This window comes from Typopeltis vanoorti, chromosome 5, assembly GCF_054136105.1.
Source record: "Typopeltis vanoorti isolate ZY-2024b chromosome 5, IOZ_Tvanoo_1.0, whole genome shotgun sequence".
NCBI lineage: Eukaryota > Metazoa > Arthropoda > Arachnida > Uropygi > Thelyphonidae > Typopeltis > Typopeltis vanoorti.
The window spans coordinates 31,557,060-31,584,364 of NC_143553.1; the positions used below are offsets into that span (position 1 = coordinate 31,557,060).

General features: G+C 34.6%; 1 protein-coding gene across 3 annotated transcripts in view; it reads right to left on the reverse strand.

Moving 5' to 3' along the window:
• Positions 1–27,305, reverse strand: part of LOC150106291 (uncharacterized) — a 224,772-nt gene that overhangs the window by 25,372 nt on the left and 172,095 nt on the right. For all 3 annotated transcript variants that reach the window (XM_090392309.1, XM_090392311.1, XM_090392310.1), the window contains exon 9: positions 5,495–5,553. In XM_090392309.1, the coding sequence (XP_090248435.1) occupies positions 5,495–5,553 (59 nt within the window). The remainder of the gene's footprint in view (positions 1–5,494; positions 5,554–27,305) is intronic.

Here is a 27,305-nt window from a genome sequence, read left to right on the forward strand (position 1 = left end):
TTTCAAGCCATACAATAATAGGTGGTGGACCAGATCAAGAGGATGGTAGTCTGCCAAACCCAGCTCCACCACAATAAAGATTTCATTATTACTGCTTTCCAATGAACAATTATTTCAAATTAATCTGTTATTTTTCAAGTCAAAAGCACTGTCAGCTCTTATACTTTAGTCTTCTAAGGACACTACACACACACAGATATATATATATAGAGAGAGAGGAGATGGTGAGTTTTGTAGTGGTGTAGTAGTAGTAGTGTGCCCTCCCATGATGAGTCCTTGAAGGTGTCACATAATAATAACAACACACATATATATATATATACACACACACACACACATATATTCTGTCATGTATTACCATCATTTTATGTTTTGGTAACTGGTAACAGACTGATTTGGAGGAAAATTGTAGATAGAAAGTTAGTAATGATGTAAATTTTTCATGTAGTACTATATCCTGTACACCCCTTCAGGGTATATATATATCATGAATTTGATGATGATGATGTACACATATAGATATCAACTCCACGATGAGTCTTGACTCCATGGAGGCCTGAATAATAACAATAACTCACACGAGAGACATTATAATCTTATTCCATAATATATACTGCTTAATGACCATATGGATGAAGAAAACACTCAGTCCACTCAAACTAATGATGAACTTAGCTTTCCTTTTTACCAAACTTTATGATTAATATGGAGAAAAATCTGGTATCCTGCCCAGGACAGCAAGCCAACTTTAATTCAAGGTCACTCAAGTCCTTTATGTTGGAAACGACCCAGTTTTCTAAAGAATGAACTACAAGCCACCTGAAAGATGAGCTTTCAACAGAAGCTCATAATTATAAGGGCAGATAAAGAATGGGAAACTGTAATGAACATTTCAGAATATTTAGCAAAATTTCTCCATTCGTAAGACATTGCAATGCTTATAGAATAATTACTAACAGATCCCACAATGACTTAAACAAGTTTAACAGAATTCTAGATAACATGGCATCTTGGGATTCTTCCTCTGTAAACTATCCTCTTCTACTTCATGATTGCCTACTTGTCTATCAGGATTGAACTGATCCTCAAGATTCATAAGCTAGCAATCTGTTACATCATCATCATCGATTTACTGATATGTACTCCCAAGGAGTGCTCAGGTTACTATGACAGCACTACATGATTAAGGTTACATTATTATTAATCTCCTGTCAACAATTTTCCTCCAAATCAATCTATTACTTTGAACACTCCAATATTGTCATATCTAACATTTTGTGCTTCTAAGGCACTTGTGACCGAATCAATCCACCTAGACCTTGGTCTTCCTCTGGGTCTCTTTCCTGCCATCTTGGCAACAAACACCTGTTTTGCAAACCTTTCTTCACCCATTCAATTTAAGTACTCATACCACCTTAGATTAGCTCTGCTGATGCATTTCTGAATGCTAATAATGTCAAGTTCCTTTCTAATATCTTAATTTTTAACATGATTAAGCTATTGCCATCGGTTCGCTCCCCTAATGTTTCTCAGAACCTTCATATCTGTGGTCTCTAATCTTCAATCAAGTGCTTTTTTATTTCTAACCCAACTCTCACATTCTAATAAAATATTAGAACAAGTAAATACTTTCAGATTCTTGGAATGTGATTTATCATATGAAGAAGAAAAAGACATAGATACTAAAATATCAAACTTTGTCGAAGTAAATGGCATAATAAATAATATATTTAAGCCATCCCTAGTACAAAAACACACTAGAATCAGACTATATAACGTCTTGTCAAAACCAACTCTACTATATGGAAACAAAACATGGACCATAAAAAGGAAAGATGAAAACAAATTCAAACAGCAGAAAGGAAGTTCCTCAGAAAAATAGCTGGATATACCAATTAAGACCATAAAACAAATGAAATCTTACAATACCTGAAAATAAAACCAATTAATTACTACGTATAAACAAAAATGGCTAGAACATTTAAATCGAATGGACAACAGCAGACTACCAAAAATATTATACAGATACAAAATAAGTGGAAAAAGAAGAATTAGAAGACCAAGAAAGAGATGGCATGAGACCGGAACAGGCCACTTGGCCTAAAATCCATGTTAGGAAGAAGACAGATCCATAACTTAAAGCTGGTTTGAACACTGTCTTGTACACTGCTAGTTTGGGGTGTGTTGGCTAATTTCTCTCTTATTCCATATAAATTTATTTAGCTAGCTACTCACCATACCAGCTTTGCTTATTCTGTTGTCTATTTCCAGATTTAATCTGCTATCTTCACTAAAAACTGTGCCTAAATAGCTGAAATATTTTACTTGTTCTATAGGATGTCCATTCAAAATGCAACTGAAGTTTTCTATACTCCTGCCTATTTTTATAGTTTTGGTCTGTTTGTTTGTTGCTGATTTTTATGCCAAATTTGTTACAGCTTTATTCAATTTAGTTATTAAAACCTTGAGACTTGCACTAAATACAACATCAGTTAACAGTTTAACATCTCCAATTCTAATATCAGGCTTGATGCCACGTTCTTTCATAATTTGATCCATATAGATGATGAATAAGAGTGGAGATAATGACCTGCACCTTTATCTTCCTGTATTTTTTCAATTCTAACTGCTGACTGATAATTTAAACTGTACAGATTATATATTGCTCTGGATAATGTTCCATTCACCATATATAATTGAAGTGTTTTGAAAAGCTTTTCTCTGGGCACCTTGTCATATGCCTTTTCCAGCTCTACAAAAATTAAGTTATAGATCCTTGTCATATTCCCACGATTTCTAAACTATTTGTCTTAAAGTGAAAATCTGACCTTGACAACCCTCTATTCGACCCGAGCCCAGCTTATTCCTCTCCAAGTTTCTCTTCCACAATCTTTCTCAACCTCTTTTCAAGTATGCTTGCATAAATCTTTCCCTGAACACTCAGTAGAGAAATTCCTCTGTGCTTCTTACATTCAGTTTTATTCCCTTTTTTTATGGATTGGTACTATAAGAGCTATAGTCCAATTGCTGGAAATTTAACCTTCTCTCCAAGCCCTCTGAATTATGCAGTGTAGTCACTACAAAACTTTTAGATCTCCATACTTAAGCATTTCTGGTCAAATATCATCTACTCCAGCTTTCCACATTTCAAATTTTTGATGGTGTTTTCTACCTCAAGTATTGATATGTACTCTTTACGTTCCTCTTGAAAAATTTCTAGTGTGGTTCTGTCACTGCTTGGTTCGTTTAACAGTCTTTCAAAGTAATTACTCCAGACAGCTAGGATATCCTTATCTTCAGTTTTCAATTTTTCTCTGTATTATTTTAATACATCTGCCAACTTATTTGCTAGGAACTTTTATGTTTTCTTCTTTTTTTCAGCACTGTTTCTTTAATTTCCTGTGTCCACCATGGCATTCTTATTTTTCTATCCTTGCAGACAACTTCACCACATACTTCCCTAGATGAATCAATCAATGTCTTCTTCAGAGTTTGCTACTGAGACTCCAAGTTTTGGGTCTTGATTTCAATTTGTTTCATTTTTTCTTCAATAATGTTTGCATAGTTCAGTCTACAATTTACTTGTAAAAGTTCTTCAACTTTCTTTTTAAAACTTTCATATATACTGTTCTTTTCAATGTGACATTCATTTTTATTATGATTAGTACTAAGTAATGATCACTTCCAATTTCTAATCCTATGTACACTCTTGTATCCTGAGCAAGTCTTATGATATCACTCAACCAACTACATAATCAATGAGGCTTTTCTTATTTCTTGTGTCTTCTCTCCATGTGAACTTGTGTACATCTTTATGTCCATGTCCTGAGCAGAAGTCCAGTAATTACTTACCATTATTATTAGCTTTGCACTTTTCTCCAAATTTTTCCCAAAATGTTCCTATATGCCTGGTGGGATTCATTTCCTACTTTGCTGTTCAGATCTCCAACAAGGACAACTTTTTCCATTTTCTTAATGTCAGCTTGATGTGAAATTGACAGGTGCCTATCTTTCATTCATAAAGAATACATCTTACTTTATTCTAAAGTGAACAATATTTGTTTAAACAACAAAGGTATGATAAATTTTGACTTCGTTATTTACTAACATTCCTTTACATAATATGCTAGCTTTTATAATAAAACCTTCCTCTTAACATCATCTAAATGCAGAACTTGTACTGTAGGTATAATCCAATTATTTATTTTTTAGTCTTTTAAAATTGCTGCAACTGTTAAAACAACAGATTATAAACATGACCAGCTGAAGCAAGCAATTAGTAATTTTTCAGGTCACCTAACTATGTCCAGTTTAGTTTCTAATGAAATACCCCCACCCCACTTTTAGGCACTACCATAATCACTATGTCTCCATTTGTTTTTTTCATATTTGAAGGGTGATAGGATTATTAAAAAAATAAAATGGTACATTAACGTATGCCACTGCATTTATGTTTATTTTAATACCCTTGAAACACATGCACGCCATATGTGGAATATATGCAGAAACTGAAAAATATTCAATATGGCATAGAAAGAGGAAGGAATTGCCAGACTAGACATTTTCTGTTGTCCATTGTAAAACATTCACAAGCACAGGGTTCTCCGTTTGTTAGATAAATTGGGAGTCACAATTTATTACCCTGTGCAATATAAATTAGCAGAGGTTTGCCTGTACTTCATCGACCATATCTTCATAAGAACACTTCTTTTCTAGTTTCAGGGATATGAGAAGTGGTTAATGAAACATGAATATTTAAAATTTGTATTATTTATTTTATTATTTTTAAATACAATATTTAGCTTTAATTATTATTATTGCTAATTACAATCAAATTCAGCTCAATCCATCCAGCTACATGTCATATGTTTTTTTAAATTACTTTTTACTTCTGTCTTTTTGTTAGTGCTGTGAAGATGTTAGCTGTTAACATCTAAATAAATCATTTATTATTAATATTAGTTTGTGTATATTCTGATTTAAGTATTATAGGAAGGATTCCAAGAACATTTAATATGCACTGGATAGAGATAAGGGAGATACTCACTCTTTGACACTGATTACTACCACACTATGCCCTTTGAGCTCCACCACATAACTTATGCAACTGAATAGTAACTGATCATTCATTTTTGTTTAGGAGTCTTGCAGTTCTTAATACATACTTTGCAATAACAATAAGCCATATGCTGGGACAGTTCTACATGAACAGTGATATGGGCAGGGGAAGTGGAAAATAAACTGTTTGTTAAAACTGTGGACTATATATATCATTAAGCTCTACTTGCACACCTTGTTACACTTTTTCATTAGGTAACATTGTTACCTAATGAAAAAGTGTTCGGTAACAATTACAAGCACTGGAAACTGCATGTTTGTGTATTTTGGTGAAAATGATGAGGAAAGTCAAAGGAAACAATTTTTTTTCACCCCAACAGCAGAGAACATAGTTATTTACATACAGTTATTTATTATGAACATAGCATATACTTACGCTCAAGTGCTTTATAGGCATCATTTCGATATACAAAAGTAACAAAGCCATAGTTATCCCTAAAAAAATAAACATAAAAAAATCCTTAATTATTCAAAGGACTTAAATATTACATAACTTCACATTTATAATCAAAGGGTTACAGGGTGAATTTTAAATAAAATTTTAACTGTATAAGTAAATTCTAAACATGAAAAATTCCTCAGGGAATGTGAAATATCTAATTACAACCATTCACAAACTCCACATATTATACTATTGATTCAACTGATAAATTTTGTTTACATTAAAATAATAAAATAGAATTCTAGAAATTTTCATTTATGAATGAACATTTGTAAAATTACTATGAAATGAATTTATTAAATCTCATTCCTTTCTTTTAGTGCTGCACGGTGATCAGCATTCATTTTAGAAATTATTATTATTATTCCTGACACTTCCAAGGAGTCCGAAGACTCATCGCGGAAGGACACCTATTGTACAACTCTCCATCTCTACCACTACACCGAACCTTTACTACCAATCATCAACATCAGCGCCATCCATTGCCACCACAGCTAGTATTTTTTTGTCTGTAAATTGTGTGTGTTCTGATGGGCAGATTTGTCTGTATTATGGACTTTACAACCATGTTATAAATAAAAATCATTTATAACACGGTTGTAAAGTCCATAATTTCTAAAATAAATCTCATTCCAGTTGCTAATGCTATAAATAACTATTTATATCATCATAATTCCTGATATGTATCTTCAAGTGGTAAACAGGATAACAAGATTGTACTGAATGAAAATTTAAACTTCTTAGAAAGATTTTCTCAAAATTAGTCTCTTATCTATCAAAACTACAATACTGTTGGGTCTCTTATTTTAGTCTTCAAAGGAACTTCTTACTTCACCAAACCGTTTAGATCTCAGTCTTCCTCTATATCTTTTCCCTAACATTCTGACATCCAACAACTGTTTTGCTACCTTTCTCCTCTTATTCCATTTAAGGGACCATACCACCTTAGATTAGCTGTGCTCACACATTTCTGAATGCTAACGATGTGAAGTTCCTTCCTAATATTTTCACTTTTAATATGATTATACTACTGATGCCATCTGTTCACTCATCTAATTTTTCTCAGAATTCCATATCCATGGTTTCCAGTCTTTGATCAACTATTTTGTTTCTAAACCCAGGTCTCAGATCCAAAAATAAAAACTGTCCATCCTGGATACAGCTACTTTAGTGTTTGACTAATTTTTCTCTTTTTCATTATAAATTTTATTCAGTTCGCTTTTACCATAACAGCTTTGCTAATTCTGTTGGCAATTTACATATTTAATATGCCATATTCACTAAAATTGTGCCCAAATAGCCGAAATGATATTTTCACCTATTTTCAGTCTTTATTTTCTCATTGCTGATTTTCATACCACACTGGATAGAGCAATTGTTAGTTTAGTTAAGAAATCCTGCAGACTTGTACTGGATTTATTTAAGAGCAGAACATCATCTGCATAAAGTAATGAGTTGAAATTACAAACTCCAACTTACTTCATAACATGATCCATATTGATAATGAATAACAATGGAGATGGTGTGCATCCTTGTCTAACACATGAGCTTACATCAAACTACCATCATATACCTTCTTCAATTCTAATTGTTAACTTAGAATTCAATTATAGATTATGTATTACTTGATGCAATGTCCCATTTACATCACATAACTGTAGTGTGTTGAACAGCTTCTGTCTTGGCACCTTGCCATACCATTTCTAGATCTACAAAACAGATACAAACCTCTGCTGTATTCCCATGATTTCTCAACTATCTGTTCAATGTAAAAACCTGATCCTGACAACCCTATTTGGTCTGGACCTAGCTTGTTCTTTACCAAGTTTCCTTTTAGCAATATTTCATAGCCTCTTCTCAAACATGCATGTGTAAATCTTACCTAGAACACTCTCATTAGGAAAATTCTTTTATTCTCATTGTTTTATTTTCCTTTGTATAAATAAGTACTATGAGAGATTTACTATACTCATCTGAAAATTGACTCTCTAATTAGGCCTTTCTAAATTGTGCAGTGCAGTCAGTGGCACTTTTATATCTCCATATTTGAGCATTTCTGGTCAAATATCTATTGATACCAGCGATTCACATTTCAGGTTTTTTTTTTTTTTTCCTTTTTTCCAACCTCAAGTATTGATATACTCCTGATTGCATTTCTCCTGAATATTTTCTAACAGTATTCTATCACTTCATTTTGTTTAGCAATCTTTCAAAGTAATTACTCAAGACAGCTAGAATATCTTTACCTTCAGCTTTCTCATCACCTTTACCACACCCTGATTCCATTTCCAGTACTCTTTCTTCCATTTCTAAGGTATTTCAAAAGCCTTTTTTACCACCTTCCTAATATTTATCTTCTATATTCTTAATCAAGTCTTTCTCTGACTGATGTATATCAGAGCTTTAGACACTGCTTTGCTTTCTTCTATTTTTTTTTCTTCTGTATTATTTCAGAATACAAGCTGACTTATTTGCTGAGAACTTTCAATATGCCACCTTCTCTTCTAGGATTCCTTCTTTTATTCCTTTAGTCAACCATACAAATTTTTCTCAGACAACTTCATGATATGCCTCTCCTACTCGATCAGTTTTTGGAGATTATATACCTCATATTATATCTCTCCTTAAACACCCATTGTCAGGGCACTCACAACTATCTCTGACAATCCATTCCAGTCATTCACCACTCTCCATGCAAAAAATCTAGTCTATATACCTTCAACCCCCCCCCCCATCTCTCTCTCTCTACTTGTCATGTATTGAAATTTCTTTTGTATCAATCCCATAGAACCCCCTTTAGTAACTTAAAAAAGTTTATTATGTCCCCCTTTTTTCCACTTGCCAACTAGACTCTGCAACCCACATTCCACAGATTTGTCACCAGCTCGGTGGTCACTTGTCCCTGGATCTGTTCCAATATCTCTGCATCCCAAAGAAACCCAGGTGATCTTATAAAATGGAATAACCTTATTATCTCTACTTGTCAATATATTCTTCAATATCTAAGTAATCCTTTGAGTTATTTTGCCAGCTTTTGCAATATACCCTCTGAACTTCAAATCAGATATCTAGTCTCGTCAATTTTCTGCAATACAGTACCATCAGTGTAATCAAAGCATATAATCTATTCATCCCAAAGTGCACGGCCTTATATTTTGCAACATAAAATTGAAAACTACTATCCTCTGTGCCCCTGCAGGATGTTTACATCACCTTTATTCAACTATTGCTCTCCTTGGTTCAGCATCAGCAAACAAATGAATATCTCCCCCCTCTCTCTCTCTCCCCTTTCAGTCCTTCCCAATGTCCGTGCGGTTAGCCTAGTGGCTTTGCACTTCGCAACCATATGCCTGGGGAAGGAGTGTCCTGGGCGTGGGCAGCAGGTTCTCCCCCCCCCCCAATTTTATCTGGGGTTTTTCATTCTGCAAGCAGGCAAACCAGCCCTGTGAACACACACGGATCTACAGCCATAAATACTTACCCCCCCCCCACGAGGGGGCTCAACTCGCCCCAATAGGGACGGGGGAGAAAAGGGAGGAAACTCCATATGAATAAAAAGTCCTTCCCAATATAAATAGTATACAAAGTAAACAGTAGTGACCATACTACAGAGCCTTCAGCACTTCACTGGTAAACTTCATTTTCTCCTAGATTCCACTCCACTATATTACTCTCTGGTATCTGTTTGTCAGCCATCCCATCCATACCAGTAGCTTCATATCCATTCCCATCTGCTCCAACTTATGTAATAACTTCCTGTGCAATATTCTTTCAAATAGAGATCATCAATGTATCTGAACTAGATAGAAGGTTTGAGAATAGCAGTATTACGACATGTGAGATTATGATCCCACCAATTTCCAAAAGAAAGCACATTAAAAAGGATTTGAAAAAATGCCACATACTGGCCTCCTGAAATAGTTAAAAAAAAAAAAAAAAAAAAAAAAAAAAAAAAAAAAAAAAAAAAAAAACCAGTATATGGATCACCAAAAATTCAATGCTAGTGAATTCCCCTTGGGTGTTGAGGCTTAAGTGCTGAGAGGATATCATGTTGGAGGTTTAATGAAATATTTACAGCACTAGGAAAGGATTAAAAACTAATTTTAATGCTTCCAATATTTTGGCTCAGTCACTGAGACATCTTCAGGGATTACAAATAACTCTTGTAACACATGCTCAAATACAACACAATACTAAGTGAAACACGTGGGTAACTCAGAAGTCCTATCTAGGTGGTGTGTCCTCTATGGGTGTTTGTAGGTAGCTAGGATGTAAAGTGGGACCTCTGGTTTAAATATGGTTTTCCATATTTAAATAAATATGGAAAACCATATTTATTTAAATTCAGTTGATTTCTAAGTGCTGACACAGATTCTAATAGTCTTTCTTTTTTTGAATTTACAATGGTAGAGAGTGGTGGTTTTTCTCCAGGAGATCCTATGGGTTGTATCCAAAACATAGCCAGGCCAAATTGACCATAGTCGTGATTGCAGATGTGCGATTTTCTAAATGGAAGGTTGTTGATCTACCTGTCTGTCTGAAGTAAGTCAGCTTGCAGGACCAGGGTATTTTATACACTCCAGGCACTGAGAGAGGAGGGAACTGATCTTTGGTAGAATGGATAAGGGTAACAAGTTTATGGTGGGACTTAAAAGTTGTGTAGAGGTTGTACTTTTTTAAGGACTTGGCTATTTTTTCTGATGTGCCATAGATGTAGGGGATGATGATGGCATTTCTGAAATCCTTCTGAAGAGATGGCTGGGGAATGGGGGAGGAAATTTTAATTTTTTTTTAAATCATGTAATTGCTGTAGCCATTGGAAAGGAAGGTGTTGTGTGTGTGTGTGTGTGTGTGTGTGTGTGTGTGGTTGAGTTCGGATGAAAGAGAGGTTCCACTGGAACAAAGACTGTGGACTCTATTGGTTAGAGTTTTAACAATGCCATATTGTTGAAAGGCGTGGTGGTGGAAGAGTTTGTGAATGTATCTGCCTGTGTGAGTGGGTTTTTTATATACATTGGAGAAGAACAAGCTGGGTTGAGACCAAATAGACATCATTAGGATCTGATTTTCACTTTAAGACAGTTGAGAAATCATGGGAATAAAACATGGATCGGTATTTAAGTTTTAGAGATCTAGACTGAATCTCTAAAAAATTATGACTGGAGATGACAGATGAGTTCTAAGAAAAAAATAGGGGAGTAAACAGATGGCATCCATGAGAATATCATATTAAAAACGAGGATATTAGGAAAGAACTTGTCATTGTTAGCATCCAGGAACGTATTAGCTCTACTAATACATTCACTTAAACAGAATGGGAGAGAAAAGGCTAGTAATTCAAGTGTTTTTTGTAAGGATGATAGGAAAAAATAAATAAAAAATAAAATACCCAGAGGAAGACCAAGATCTAGTTGGATTGCTACAGTAATATGCGCCTTGGAAGATCAGAATATAAGATCTAATAATATTGGAATCTTGCAGGAAAATTGTCAATATAAGTTAGTAATCATGTAATGCTTTCATGTAGAATTATCATAATATCCCCCACACATCTCTGAAGGTACACATTAGGAATTTTATGATGATGAGAATCCTTTCATTAAGTCATATCCCAGCAGAGAACTGCTATCTGTTCTATTATATGAACATATCATACACCTCTGTATATAAATCAAGTGCAGCATTATTCTTCTATTTGTCACCTTTTGCTTTCTATCTCCCTTCCTATAGGGCAAGAACTTCCAGTCGGTAGACAGACATACTTGATTAACTATGAATAATTAATTGGGTTTGACTCGTAGACTTTTTGTTGATTAAAACTGAATGTTACTGTGACATGTTTTGCTATCTTTATAGCTGACAGCATCTTCAGGAAGATATTTAAAACAAAATAAAAAGATCTCAAACACTTCCAACAGCCATTATTTCAATCAATTGAAAAATACATCGTGGTGCACAAATTCACATGAAGAAAAGAAGCAAGGAATAAGTCTCTTTGACTATGTTATTGTTGATAGTGATGTTTTCTCACTGGTGCAGGACAGAGAATTTGAAATTGGAAATGATCACCATTTAGTCTTGAACAGCATAAAATTGAATTTCATATTGAAATTCAATTTTATCCTGTTCAAGAACATGTAAGAAAGTTTTAAAGCGAATACGAGTTAAGCAGCTCTCAGATGTGAATTGTAGACTAAAATACACAAACATTACTCAAGAAAAAATGAAAGAGTTGAGAACAGGAACTAAACCTTGGAGATTCATTGGCAAGCCCTGAAGAAAACACTGAGTCATGTGGTGAGGTTGTCTGGAAGGATAGAAAAATCAGAACTCCATGGTGGACACAGGAAGTTAAAGAGCCAGCAAAAGAAAAGAAGAAAGCATATCAAAATTTCCTGGTGAATAAGTCAGCTTGTGCTCTTAGAGAATACAGAGACAAATGTATGAAGGGTAAATACTGTGTAAAAATAGCTAAACAAAAGTCATGGGAATACTTTGGTAAGAACATGGAAAATAAATATCAAGAAGGTGGCAAGATATTCTGGAGGTTGTTAAAGCTTAGAAATGGAGGAACGAGGACTGTAAAAGAATTAGAGATGATAAAGGTGCCATGAAAACTGGAGAAAAGATATCCTTGATGTATGGAGTAATTACTTCTAAAAACTGCTAAATGAAACAATCAGTGACAGCACAGTGTTGAGTGTTTTTTTAAACAGGCATGCAATCAGGAATACATATCCATACTTGAAAAAGAAAAAGCCTGAAATGTGGAAAGGCAGCAGGAGTAGATGATATTCAACCAGAAATGTTCAAATAAAGTATGAAAGTCTGGCAGTGGTTGCACTGCAGAGTTCAGAAGTACTGGACAGAGGGATGAATTCCAGATAATTGGAGTAGAGTTCTGATAGTACCCATATATAGAAGGGAAATAAAATTCAATGTGAGAATTACAGAGGTATTTCCTTACTGAGTGTTCCTGGTAAGATTAATAGAGAAAAGGCTGAGAAGGATTGTGGAACAGAAGCTTGGTGAAGAACAAGCTGATTCAGGCCAAATAGAGGCTACGAGGATCAGATTTTCACTTTACGACAAATAGTTGAGAAGTTATGGGAATATAGCAAAGTTCTTCATTTAAGTTTTGTAGATCTGTGAGTAGGTATGGCGAACCTGATGTACCTGATGCTGGACCATACCTTATTTCATGTAATATACGAGTGGCAGGATGTGTGGCAAATTTCAGATGTGTGGTAAATCTCAGACAGAGTTTTGGTGGTAAAGATGAAAGCAAAACCAAGAAATATTCTACTTATTCAGGTATATTTACCTACTTGTGATTATGAGAAGGTAGAGAGAGTTTATGGCGATATAGAACAGGGTTTGAAATGTAAAGAAACAAAAGATATAATTATAATACAGGGCGATATGAATGCAAAAATTGGAAGAGGAAGGGAGGACGATAATGTTGGGCTATATGGATTGGGAGTGAGAAATGAAAGAGGAGATATGCTGTTGGATTTCTGTAGAAAACATAATTTAACAATTATGAAACATTTAAGAAGATAGTATATGTGGAAAGCCCCAGGGGAGGATATAAATAGAAGAGATCAAATAGATTATGTTTTGATAAACAAAAGATATAGAAACATTATAAAAGATGTGACAACATATCCAGGAGCAGACTGTGATACAGATCATATATTGCTGTCAACTAAGATGAGGATTCATCTAAAAAAGGTAACTGCAGGGAAACGGAACAAATCATGGAACATGGAACAGCTGAAGATACCAAGTACGCAAAGACAGTAGAGGAAGAAATGAATGAGAGAAATATACAAGAAAGTGACGATGTAAATGAAAAATGGACGATTCTGAAAGAAAGCATAATTACATTTAGCCAAAAAAGAAGAGGAAAGAGAGAAAAGAAAGAAACCATGGATGATGGACAATATCTTGAGAAAAATAACACAAAGAAAGTTAGTTAATAGTAAAACAGAAGAGAAAAAAAAAAGCAGTATAAAGACTTGAGTAGGGAGATACAAAGAGAGATAAGAAGGAAAAAAGGAAGAGTGGTTAGATGAAATAACTAAAGATACAACAGCAAAGGCAGAAAGAAATGACATAAAAGGTGTTTATAAAAACATTAATTTGATGACAGGAAGGAGAAAGATGCAAAGGACTGGAGCAGTCAAGAATGAAAGAGGTGAAATTCTGATAGAAAAAGAGAAGATATTACAGAGATGGGAAGAATATGTAAGTAAACTTTATGATGACAGAGAAAGAGGAGAAAATCAAATGAAAGCACATAGTGGGCAGAGACTGTACATCATGAGGGAGGAATTGAATCTAGCAATTCAAAAGATGAAAGAAGGAAAATCCCCTGGAATAGATGGTATTAAAGATAGAACTTATAAGGAATATAGGTGAAAAAGGTATGGAAGTGTTATGGCAAATTATTAACGGAATTTATGAGGGATAAAAATTACCAGAGGAGTTTAAAAGATTAATTTTTATCCCCATTCCAAAAAAAGACAGGAGTTTTAGACTAATAATTTTAGAACAATAAGTCTTATAACTCACACAGCAAAAATTCTGGCACAAATAATTTGAGAGAATTAAGAAATGAATGAGAACAGTTTGGATTCCGAACCAACAGAGGAACTAGAGAGGCTATAACTTGTCTAAGAATTATTGGGGAGAAAACACTAAACCATGGTGGAAAGTTGTTTTGGGGATTTCTAGATTTTGAAAAGGCATTTGATACAGTGAAACATAAAAGGCTTTTTGGCATTCTAAAAAATATTGATATTGACTCTTATGACTTGGAAATTCTAAAGAGATTATATTGGTCACAAACAGCATCAGCATGTGTAAATGGAGAGGAAGGAGAATATTCCCAGTGGAGAGAGGAGTTAGACAAGGATGCAAGTTATCACCATTATTGTTTAACTTTTATAGTGAACAGATGCTTAGAGAGGCACTTGAGGATGTAGAAGAAGGAATAAAAATAAATGGAAGAATCATTAATAACTTAAGATCTGCGGATGATGTAGTGGTGATGGCAAAAAGTGAAAATGGATTACAACAAATTGTTCAAAGAATTGAAAACTCTTGTAAAGAATATGGACTAAGAATTAACACAAAAATGACCAAGATAATGATAATGGGTAGAAAAATAGGAAATAATGTAAAAATAAGATGTGGAGGAAAGATTTTAGAAGAAGTGGAAAGATTTCAATATTTAGGTAGCTGGATCTCAGAGAAAGGAACTTCAGAGTTGGACATTAGAAATAGAATAGGCAAAGCTAAATCGGCATTTATGGAAATGAAGAGAATTTTAATAAACAAGAACACTAAAATAGGCGTTAGAATCGGAATAGTTAAAGCAACAGTTTGGAGTATTGCAAGTTATGGAAGTGAGTCATGGACACTAAGAAAGAGAGATATGGAAAGAATAAATGCATTGGAAATGTGGTGTTATAGAAAGATGGAAAAGATTAGCTATACAGAAAGAATATCAAATCAAGAAGTTTTAAGATGAGTTGGGATGGAAAGAACACTGTTAAAGAATATTATGCAAAGAAAGACTAGATTTGCAGGACATCTCCTGAGAGGTTCTTCGGGACACCTGACAAGAACTATATTACAAGGGAAAGTTGAGGGGAAGAGAAGACATGGAAGACCAACTAGAGAGTGGTTCAATGATATCGTGGAATGGACTGGTTTAAGAATGACGGAGGCGACAGACAGAGAGAAATGGAGAAGAGCTGCTCATCTGCTGCAACCCTCTTGCTAGAGGATGCTACCGGACAACGAGATCTGGAAAAAGCATATGACAAGGTGCCAAGAGAAAAGCTATTCAAAATGCTATAGTTATATGGTGTGAATAGGGCATTATATCAGGCAATACTTAGTCTTTGAGTTGTAAGTCAGCAGTTAGAATTCAAGTAAGTACTGGAAGATGGTTTATAATGTTAAATCTGGTGTCAGACAAGGATGTACATTATCCCCTCCTCTGTTATTCATTATCTATATGAATCACATTATGAAGGAAAACGGTATTAAACCTGATATCAAAATTGGAGATGTTAATCTCAGCTCTTTGCTTTATGCAGATGATGTTATACTTCTAAATAAATTCAGTATGTCTGCAAGATTCCCTGACTAAATTAAATAACTGTTGTAATAGATATGGTATGAAGGTCAGCAATAACAAGACAATGAAAGATAATGAAAATAGGCAGAAGCATTGAAAATATCAACTTTGCTATGAATGGAGAACCTAAAAAACAAGTAAAACATTTCTACTACTTAGGCACGAATTTTAGTGAAGATGGTAAATTAAATATGCAAATAGACAACAGAATCAGCAAAGCTGGTAGGAAGTCAATTGAATAAATTCATATGGATTATGAGAGAAATTAGTCAAAATACTAAATTTAGCTGTATACAAGACAGTGTTAAAACCAATTTTAACTTATGGATCTGAGAGCTGGGTTACAAGTAAAACACTTGACCAAAGACTAGAGACTGCAGATATAAGCATCCTGAGAAAGATTAGGGGTATGAACAGATGGCATCAATGGCAATATCATATTAAAAATCAGGATATTCAGAAAGAACTTGACATTGTTAGTATCCAGGAATGTGTTAGCAGAGTAATCTCAGGTGGTATGGTCACTTAAACAGAATGGGAAAGGAAAGATTAGCAAAACAAATGTTCTCTGCTAGGTTGGCAGGAAACAGACCAAGATATAGGTGGATTGATACAGTACAAAGAGCCTTAGAAGACCTTATATAAGATCTGATCACGTTGGAGTCTTGTCAGATAACAGATTGATTTGGAGGAAAATTGTAGATAGGAAATTAGTAATGATGTAAGGTTTTCATGTAGTACTATCGTATCCCGTACACCCCTTGAGTACGTCAGGAATTTGATGATGATTATTGAAAAATACTCGATAAAAAGTTTAATTATGCTTATCATTAGGTATATCATCTGAAGTTTGAATATTGTGCAACCTCTGCATGTTAATGCTGGAATAACAGAGGCCACGAATTACATATACTAATTAATGACTTCCAGGTGTAATGAAGTATAAGTCCTTGATTATTATTTAGTGTGCCATGTGAGCAAATAACCTCAGAAGATGCCTTGAGCATTCTGACAAAAGTATTCTCTTCCATGAAGGAAGCTCAACAATGCACCACGTGATGTTTTGCAAGGATGTGTGCTATGACAAGTCCGCTTCTTTCTTCTTCTTATTTTCAAGATCGCCAACATATTGGATTTCAAAACTCTGCACTTTGTAACTAGTTTGAAGGCCATTTTGATGTTGCTAATGAATTGGGGGAGGGAATATTTTCACTGTCCTCTGGTTCAAGGTTCCTAAGAAACAAAAAGTTAGTCTGCAGAAAATGACTACTGTTTGTTTTAGGACTCAGAAAACCCAGAATCAGAGACATGGAGCATTACTAATAAGTATTTTCTTACTGCTCTTCTGAGCATCCTTTGGTCTCTAAAATGGCAAAGCCACTGATATGGCATTATATAACATCTCTTTCAAAGTATGTAAGTTTCCCATGTCACTGACAGTATACACTGCACTCTTGGGATATTCTGTTCACCTTATATACCAGCATAGGTTGCATAATATCCATTAAATATTTCATTATATTGTATAATAAGAGCAACTACCAGCCTGACTGGCTAAGTGGGTTCAGATCACACAGCAGTTCTTTGCTGTTTGTAAGTATCTTAAGTTGCAAATGATTTTCATTGTCTGGTGCCATCCTTATTGGAGGTCCAAAGTGGTAGCATCTATGCAGACCCTTCTCATAATGCATGATAGTATTTTGAAATTTGCCTCTACATATGTGCAGCATAGTCATGTCATGAAATACCTCATATGCAAACTTTTGTTGTCTGCTCACAAGAATATAATTTCTTGCTATTCCAAACTTGGTTGCAAAATATGACTTGAAGAGATGTCTGAAAAAAGGAGTTTCCTCTTCCTTTTCACTTTAGTCTGAATTTCTTCAATAATGAAACTATTGAAGTTTCATTATTGAAGAAATATATAGTGTTCCAAATTAATTTGGTCAAAACTGGTTCAATGTGTAACCTATAGAGACAATCAGCAGAGAAGAAGAATACAGACTTGTCACGTTTGATATAATTGACCCCCACCCATTAGAGTTTGCTGCATACCCTTTGAATACCATTGTCAAATTAATGGCAGACTGATAACATTTGATTTAGAGCTGGAATTAACATAATATCAACTTTTGACCCTAATTAATCCTGCAAAACTAGAGTATTCAATTATTTACGATGATATATAATACAGAGAATGACTGAACTTATTATTCAACGTAGTTAGTTTGTTGTTTTTTAGTTAGTTAGTTAGGCCCTGTTTTGGGCCTAAAAGAAGTAAAAGATTTTACTTGACTAACATACTCGCATATGTCTTCTTCCAATACAAAGGCTTGATACATTATACCATCCTTCAGTATTAACTTCACAGTCCCACGTTGGAGAGTAGATAAAGATACATATAAAACTTTTCTGAGATCACAGAAAACTCGATAGCTTTTTCTTCCTTTCTAGCTCTCCTTCTATGTTTGCCTAACCTTGCTGGCATTTTTATTATCCAGCAACAGCTGTTCTAAAAACTCACTACTAATGCACAAGTCCTTTGCAGAGATTCAAAGCAAAACTAGTGACAATGCAGTTGCCATCACTACAGTGTTTGCACATTGTCACAGTGTGTGGCATAAGAACATACTATAAACATATAAAATAATATTTAACATTATTTCTATGTAAATCCCTAAGGAATATACAACATGAAGTAAGCAAGCTTACTAGTTAATTACATTTTAAATCTTTTGTATCACAACCATTTAACCACATAGTACTATCCATTAATGCTAACATACACAATTATACTATTAGACACAAGTTTAAAATTATATATATATATATATACTGTATATATATATATATATAATTTTAAACTTTTATTTAATCACACACTATATCATTATATAACAAAAACATATTCCTCATGAATAATTCCACTCAGTATATATAATACTGTAAAAAACAAACATAATAAGCAATTCCTGATTATGTGAGATTTTTACACTACAGTGGAATTTAAATCCACAGTCTATTCCAGTGACGTTTAACCTATGGCACACTGAACAAGGTGCTAAAATTGTCAAGGCACACACACCATCAGTTTTTCAAGGAGAGACTTTATCATTGAAAAAAGATTATATTTAAGATTAAGTATTAAGATTGTACTTGAAAAATTCAATAACTAAAATTTCAATTATTGTTTTTTTTTTAAATTACGTTCACATCTGTCATTATTCCAATTATTAAAATGAGATATCAAAAAAGATGTCATTCATTGTACTTCACTGGCTTCAAAAAAGTGTCCCCACTTTCTTTGTCACACACCCTCTCTTTCTTCAACGAAATAAAGAAAAATCAGTTTTGAATAAAATAATCTGTTCTGTAATGAAAAATTTTAATGCTACATTAATGTTTTCTATTTGCAATAACTATAAAAAAGGTAATAGAATTTTTATTTTTTTAATATAAACATGAGTAGAAAATAAAAAGAAATAATATTTTACAGTATGCTAATAAATTAACTCAGCAACTGTATGTCATTTAATCCTTCTTGCCATGATTTTGGCAACTGCATAGCTTGCTTCTTGAGCTTTGTCAGAAATTGCCACAGTTTTGGTCAACTATTTAGCCTGGCATATTTGATCACCTATAAGCCTTTTAAAAGATTCAATTTGTTTCTCTCATAAATGTTAGTGCTTCTAACATTTATGCAAACTTGTGTGTTAAAAGTGTCTTTTTTTTCCAACTTACTTGGACACATAGTTTGGGATTCTCTTTTCCAGATGAAATTAAATTGCATACAACGTTTAGAACTAACCCTAACAGTATGTGTGTTAGGGTTAGTTCTAAACGTTTTTTAAACTATAACAGAACTAGTGCTAGCCACACTTGATTTGCTGTCATTATCTAACTCATCTTTTGTTTTTTAATTATAAATCTGTCCATATCTAAATTAAGCCTTAAAACAAAAATAATACACAACTAAATTCAGAAACAAGAAAATAACTAAAATGAAATAGCAGTAAAAAACAAAAAAGCATTAGCACACTCTTGCACTGAATGACACTCTTGATCGAAACAACAGCTGACTGAAGACTGATACTGGTGGTTTGACTAGGATGAAAGGCAGAAAGTACATTGCAGGGTTATTTTGAGACTGGGAACATTGGGCAGAAGTTCTTGGAATTTTACTAAGCTAATTTTTATTAAACTGTTATTTTTTTCATTCTTATCGGCCTTTTATGAAAAATATACAGTACTCCTAAAATTTACCTCAATCATTTTTTAAACCCTCTTTGCTACATTGGCCTTTGAGTTAGACAGTATCTAGATTTAAGATAATGACTTATCTAGAGTTTGCTGATCTTAAACAGAGATGGCAGGCCCCCTCGGATATCAGGACGTTTCACTACATAAAACAAGTAAACCTGCCTGGGAACATTCGAATTCAACATAATGATTGTGAATACAGGTGAACCACCTTATCCTGTCACGCAATAAACAGATTTACTGTCAATTATCTCTTCATCATAGTAGGCATTGTGAGGCACTGAAAATGATTTTTTTCTCATATTTATGTTACAATGAAGTTGTAATGAAAAACAACTGCATTACAATTAAATCAAGTTCATGTTTCTACTTCTCAAACTGCAATACACTTTGAGAGGTAGAAACTATACCAAATTCATAGAAATTGCATGAAAAGCTTGTGGCCCTCTTGCCAAGGTAAATTTCTTTTACAATAGCATTGTATACCTATGGGACTTTGGTCATGACTTTTTGGCAGTGTGCAATAGTGGGCATCATCATCTGTAACTCTTTTCTTCAATGTCCTTGCTTATATCAAAAGAAAGGACACTCAAATTATTTACACAAAAAATTAACACAAATTCGGATTCCCCTGAAGAAAACTACATCCTTATTTAGTTTGTTCTTCAGCTGTAACATAATAATGCAAAAAATTTATAGGCATTATGTAAAAGAATGTTATTCATTACCTTTATCCTGGAGAAGAAATTCAGATTCTACACCAATGGTCGCCAAAGGGGTCGATATGACATTGTTAGGGGTCGAATGGGGGTCAACAGAAAAATATAAGACATCATTGTATGGGTAATATTTAATTCGGTTAACTTGGATTACCTCCATGACAAAAGACATGGAAGCAATGACAACGCAATTAAGAGTGAATCGTGGGATCAGTACCTCCATCTTACAGGTCCATGAATAGGACCTGTAAGATGGAGTAAGGTCATGAAAATAGTTACTGAGGCCAATCAAGTAGGCCAAAATGACGTATTTACCAATAAACGGATGTTGGTGGTTCCTGCCAGCCGGCGCAGTGGGAGCGAGATTGCAACACGTGTGTGGTTCTTATTTACTGATACTTACAAGTATTTGATCCCAGTCTCATTTTTGCGCATCGACATACAAGTGAGCGTTAATGTTTTAAAATTCATCAACACACACATTATAATTCAATCATTATTCATTCACGAACTAAACTTCTCTATGTTGAAGAGTTGAGCAGTGGTAGTAGTAATAACAGTGATATTAATACCAGTAGTTTATTAATATCACCAGTGATAGTAATAGTAGTAGTAATAGTAATATAATAATATATACTATATTATACATACAATAAACACCGTAACTATAAAATAAACAATCTAAAAACTCACATAAGCATCTTTTTTTGCTTGTCCTATTATAATTACGTAATAGTAAAATATAGGGGGCCGATAAAAAGTCAAGAAACACTTGAAGGGGTCGACGGGCAAATGACTTTGGCGACCCCTGCTCTACACTGATTCAAATTAGGCTTAGAACATGGCTAGAATGAGTTTAACCCGTTAACATACAAAGACGTCTGTGACAAGTCTTTTGTTTATTGCACCAAAATTGATTTTGACGTATTGCAGACGTTACGAAGTTCGCATCAATTTCATACAAAGACGTCTGTGACACGTATTTTGTTTATTGCACCAAAATTGATTTTGACGTATTGCAGACGTTACGAAGTTCGAGTCAATTTCAAATGAATTTAGGGTGTTAGGCAGTGAATATGTATGCATATAAACTCTATTCACTAGTTAGTTTGTGTTGCAATTTATTATCGTCCCTAATATGTCTGCAAACATTTATAATATGTTAGCCGAAAGTGATATTGAAAGCGGAGAGGACAGTTTGGATAAAAACAGCGAGACAAATTTATATCATCCAAGTGTTGGCATTTTTGACTTGTCAAGTGACAATAGTGACAGTAGCAGTGGAAGTTCGGTTCGAGGCAATGTTCGTAAATGTTTCAGACCGATATCGTCTAGTAGCGATGATTCCAATGTAACAGAAAATGAATGGAATTGGCAAGAAAAGGAAAATATTCCTATTATAAAACCATTAAGGAAATTCCTGGCGTCAATGCAATTGCTTTGCTAAGATTTGGTGCAAATCCAACACCTCTTTCTGTTTTGAAATAAATACTTTGATATGATAGTTACAGAAACTAATAGATATGCGGCTCAAGCAATAAACAAGGAAATTACTAAAAAGATTGAAAAATGGTATCCAATAACAAGTGACGAATTGCAGGCATATTTTGCATTATGTATAATTATGTCACAGGTAAAAAAAAATCTAATATAGACATGTATTGGTCAAAGAGGGCTGTGGTCGAGACACCCATATATTCAAAAATTATGCCTCGTAAACGCTTCTTGGCTATATCTTATTTTCTCCATTTCGTGGATAATGAAACAATAAAGAAAGTCGACAAAATATGTAAAGTGTGAAATACAGTCGACTACCTGAATAATAAGTTTCAGCAATTATACACACCAGATAAAAATATAGTAATTGACGAATCCCTTATGAAATATAGAGGTCGATTAAATTATGTACAGTTCATTGCTAGCAAACGAGCACGATTTGGGATAACATTTTACAAGCTATGTGAATCAGACTCTGGATATTGTTCAAAGTTCAAAATTTATACAGGAAAGGATGAAATTCTGGGAAGCGATACACCTGCATCTCAAAATGTCGTCATGGAGTTGGCCGAACCTAATTTAGGAAAAGGATATATGTTATTCTTAGATAATTGGTATTCGTCACCAGAATTATTTTATTTCTTGAGAAAAAAATGGTACAAATGTTGTGGGGACAGTTAGAAAAAATTGCAAGAATATGCTAAGAAATTGGCGACATATAAAATAAAAAAAGGCGAATCAAAAACTTTATCTTGTCGAGGAATTTTGTCATTACGTTGGCGCGATAAGGATGTTTACATGATAAGCATAAAGCGTTCAAAAGAAGAAATGGTAGATAATACAAGAAAAGTAAGGAGAAGTAAGAAGGGCGATGAAGAAAAAGTAATAAAATCTAAATGTGTTCTTGAATACAATTGCGGAATGGGCGGTGTCGATAGGCAAGACCAACTACTTGCTTGTTTTCCAATTATGCAAAAATGCATCAAAGGTTACAAGAAAATATTTTTCTATTTGATGAATATTGCTATTTACAATGCTTATGTTTTATATTCCAAACTACCCAATACATCAAAACTAACAATAGTCAATTTCCATTTGAATGTAGCAGAAGATATGTTGTCAAATATATCTTTACCTAATTATAGTACCCGTGGACGTCCATTGCAAGAGGACTGCACAATTAGACTGCAGGCAAAAAATTGGGCACATTTCCCTGAACATATATCCCCTACTGATAAAAAAAGCAACATCCAGCAAAGAGATGTCATGTATGTGCCAAGTATAATGTAAGAAGTGAGACTACATGGCAATGTAAAAAATGTTTGATACCGTTACATTTACCTAAGTGCTTCAAAAAGTATAATACCTTGCAAAATTATTAATATTCTTTATAATAAGGTAACAATTAACGAAATAAATCACATGAATTAAATAAATAGTAGTTTTATCTGTTCCAACTTTAAAAATAATTTATATGTCAAAGGGTTAACAGCTAGGGATAAAAATTATAAAAGGAAATATACCAACTTTATTGGAGTTCTTAGCTTTGGTCCATATTTCAAATAAGTGGCATAGCAAGGTTTGAAGGATCTATGTGCACATTGAAATCATGTCTGTGTGAGTTCCCGTATATATATCCACATACTGCAATATTAAAGCAGGTACACATACTGAATCAGAAGTATCCTTTTGGTTCAGTTATCAGACATGGCAACACACACCTGGTAGCACTGCAGCCAAATCATGCAAATCATTTATGAAAATGATTCTAATTCTGTTGCAACTGTTTATAGAATTAGAAATATGATAATACTGAGGTGCTGTATTGTGTTTGTGTAGCTATTAGCGCTTCTGAAAGATAACTTTTTCATATTTTAGTTGATAATATTAGGTTGACTTATTTGTTTTAAACAAGTGGGTGATTGACTGAGCATTTAGTTTGTAAATAAACTTTGTATTATTATTATTATTATTATTATTATTTTTTGTTTAAATACGATATTGTCAGTATGGTGCCAACCTGTTTGTTGCCAAACGCAGCAAAGACCAAGTTGTCATGGTGATTTGAATTTGCATGATTTTGTACAGTGCAGCATCTGTGTGAGATGTATTCATCACAAAATAAAGGAAATGTTTCAAAAGTGAGTGGCAGTTAGGTGATGAGAACGAAGCAAATGTCAGTATAGTGGACAGTATCGACAGTAGGATAGAAAATGCTAGAATTAATTTCGAACATGCAGTGGGGTAAATACAAGTAAACAAAATAGACATATTTAAAGAAATAGCACACTTCATTGTTATCCTTCACAGGACAAAGCAGGAAATCAGAAAGTTGTAGAAGTGGTAAGGGATTAGCAGGGCTGAGTAGAGAAAGAAGCAGGTGGTCCAAAGTAAGAATCGAGACCATACAAACAATCGATAAAAACAAGTTAATGAGATAATTATGTGCAGTGACTCAATGATGAAAGTGTAACAAAACCATATTTCCCTAGTGCAAAAATTAATGATATTAGTTGCACCATCTTGGATGCCAAAAAGGTAAGGTGAAAGAATTGTCTTGGTTGACACTAATGAACTGAGAGGCAAGAAGTATTCTATGAGGGAAAATGTAAAGCAGTTGTTAGACGAAGCAAAAATGAAGAGTGAGAAGGTGAAGATTCTAAGTCGCTTGCCACACTATGAAAAAGGCGAACTGAGGAGGAGGGAGTTACTAGGCAATGAATCAATACATAGGGTTGTGCAGAAAGAATGAAGTAGAATTTGTGGATCTGTGATCCAGGTTTGATGGAAAGGATTTGTATAATGCTAATGGATCACATCTAAATAGTTTTGCTGTTAGGTTTCTAGAGGGAGCTTTGTATACCAAGCATGCTGAAGAGTAAAATCAGGAAAAATTAAGCAATTAGGATAGAAGCAGTTATTTCCACCATGAGGCAAGGGTGTGAGAATGACCAAGCAGAATCTAGTCTGTCAAGCAAAAATATTGAATAGGATAGTCAATTCAGAAAGCAAGAGTGATTGAGGTCCTAAAGGGATGCCGCAGTTTCTATATACTAATGCCAGAAGTATTAGGAACAAGCAGGAGGAGTTTTGGCATTGGTTAGTGCAACCTCACAAAAAGTAATGGGCATTATTGAGACTTGGTCAATAGCAGATGATGTAGTTGCAGGGATAGAATGTGAAGGGTTTAGTATTTTCAGGGAAGACAGAGAAGATAGGATGGGGAAGGGGATGGCTGTTCATTTGAAGCAATCTGGTGTGAGATCAAAGCCAGTAAGACAAAATATATAGTTGGTTGTTGCTAAAAGGCCTGCGGGTGATATGGAAAACATGCATTGGTAAATTAGTACAATAAGTGCATTTTGAGTGATTATTATGGGGGACAACTATGGAGTTGGAAGGAAGAAAATAGAATTTATACACCTACTAAGAGATAATTATTTGAGGCAGGATGTGATGAAGTGGACTCAGGGTGTGAGAAGATTGGACCTGGTCATAGGATCAGAAGAGCTATCCATAAGCAAGCCACGTTGCCTCTGATTGGCAAAAGTGATCATGTGGTCTTGACTTGGGGGATTGAAAAACCTGAGGAATATTCTGTCATGAAGAGGTATATGTGGAACTCTAAAAGTAGGTGGATTATGACAAGAATAGGAGGAAGCTTGAATATGTGCCATGGCATAAAATCCGGCAAGGGAAGGATGTTAATAGTGCATGGGAGATAGTTAAGGGAGCATCTAGAGGAAGCAATATTAAATTGTCTACCTTTTTGGGTGTTCCAAAGCCTGGTAGCTTTGGTTGCACACCTTTTGGTCCAAGGCACCAGACAAATGCGGAAATGAGCAGCCTCCTTGTGTCATACCCTGGACACCTTCGGGTGACTAATTGGCTCACTAAGCTATTCCTCCCATCTCGGGCTAGCACCCCGGGATGGGTTAGTTTCCTCGCTTGCAATAATCAAGAAAATAGCGGGTCTGACTCTGATTGGTTAGATCCAGGAAACCTGAAGATTGATTCCAACGGATTCGAGACTTGTTTGATGAAGTGCCTGTCTCCGCCACTTCAATGTTTCTAAACGCCGTAGACCTGCCTGAAAGAATTGCAATAACATGTTTTCTACTAGTACAAGGCATCAATGTTCCAGAAGATCAGCAATTTTGGACATTAATAATCATTGTAACTGCCTGGAATGTAATTGTGCCTTTACTTCTGGTGTTGGAGTGAATCATTCTTCTAAACATCCTGTTGGGGGTGAATGCTGCTATCAGTACTGAGTGCATTAAAGCATGTTGGAATTCATAAGAGGAGCATATTCTTGCTGCCCGTGAAGTTCATTTGGTGGCGGCAGGTGTTAGGAACTAAAATAAGGCTTTGGCTGATGTGCTGTCTCATCCTACTTTTCATGCTATTAAAAGTCATCGAAGACTAGCAGGCTACAACAGCTTGTTAATGAGCTTACAGAACTTTCTACGAATGGCAGGATGGGTAACATCTCTGTACCTCCCACCCTGCTTTCCGTTCCTACTCAACATCAAGTTGATTTTCAACAACCAAATTTAGCAACAGATGCTCTGATTTCCAAGTTAGCATCAGCTTTAGACTATCAACCTTTAGCAGAATATAATCATAAAACTCTTAAGGACATTATTCATGCTTATCTTAATGAGCATATTAGCTGGCTTGATTGGCCGAGTGTTTAGCATATCCGCTCTCCAGCCAAAAGGCTGCAAGTTCGAATCCCGCCCTGGGCATGGTGTTTGTGATTGTCTGTGAAAATAGTGGTGATGGTCGGCGGAAGAGGGCACTGGTGTAGATTATGAAGGTAGTGGAGTGATGGAGACTGAGAGTTGTAGAGCAGGTGCCCTCCCTCGAGAGTCTTTGGACTCCTTGGAGGTATTATGCAATAATAATAATATCACCAGCACACTTCAGAATTATCTCCAAAATGTATTTTCCAAGCAGCAGCATTGGCTTCGATGACCAAGACATCATCAGCCTCGTAGTTCGCCTTCATGTGGACGAGGAAGAGGGCTTATGCAAATATGCAAGCCTTATATATAAGAAGAATCATGGGATGTGTGCAAAGACTATACTAGATGGAGCATCTCCACCTCCC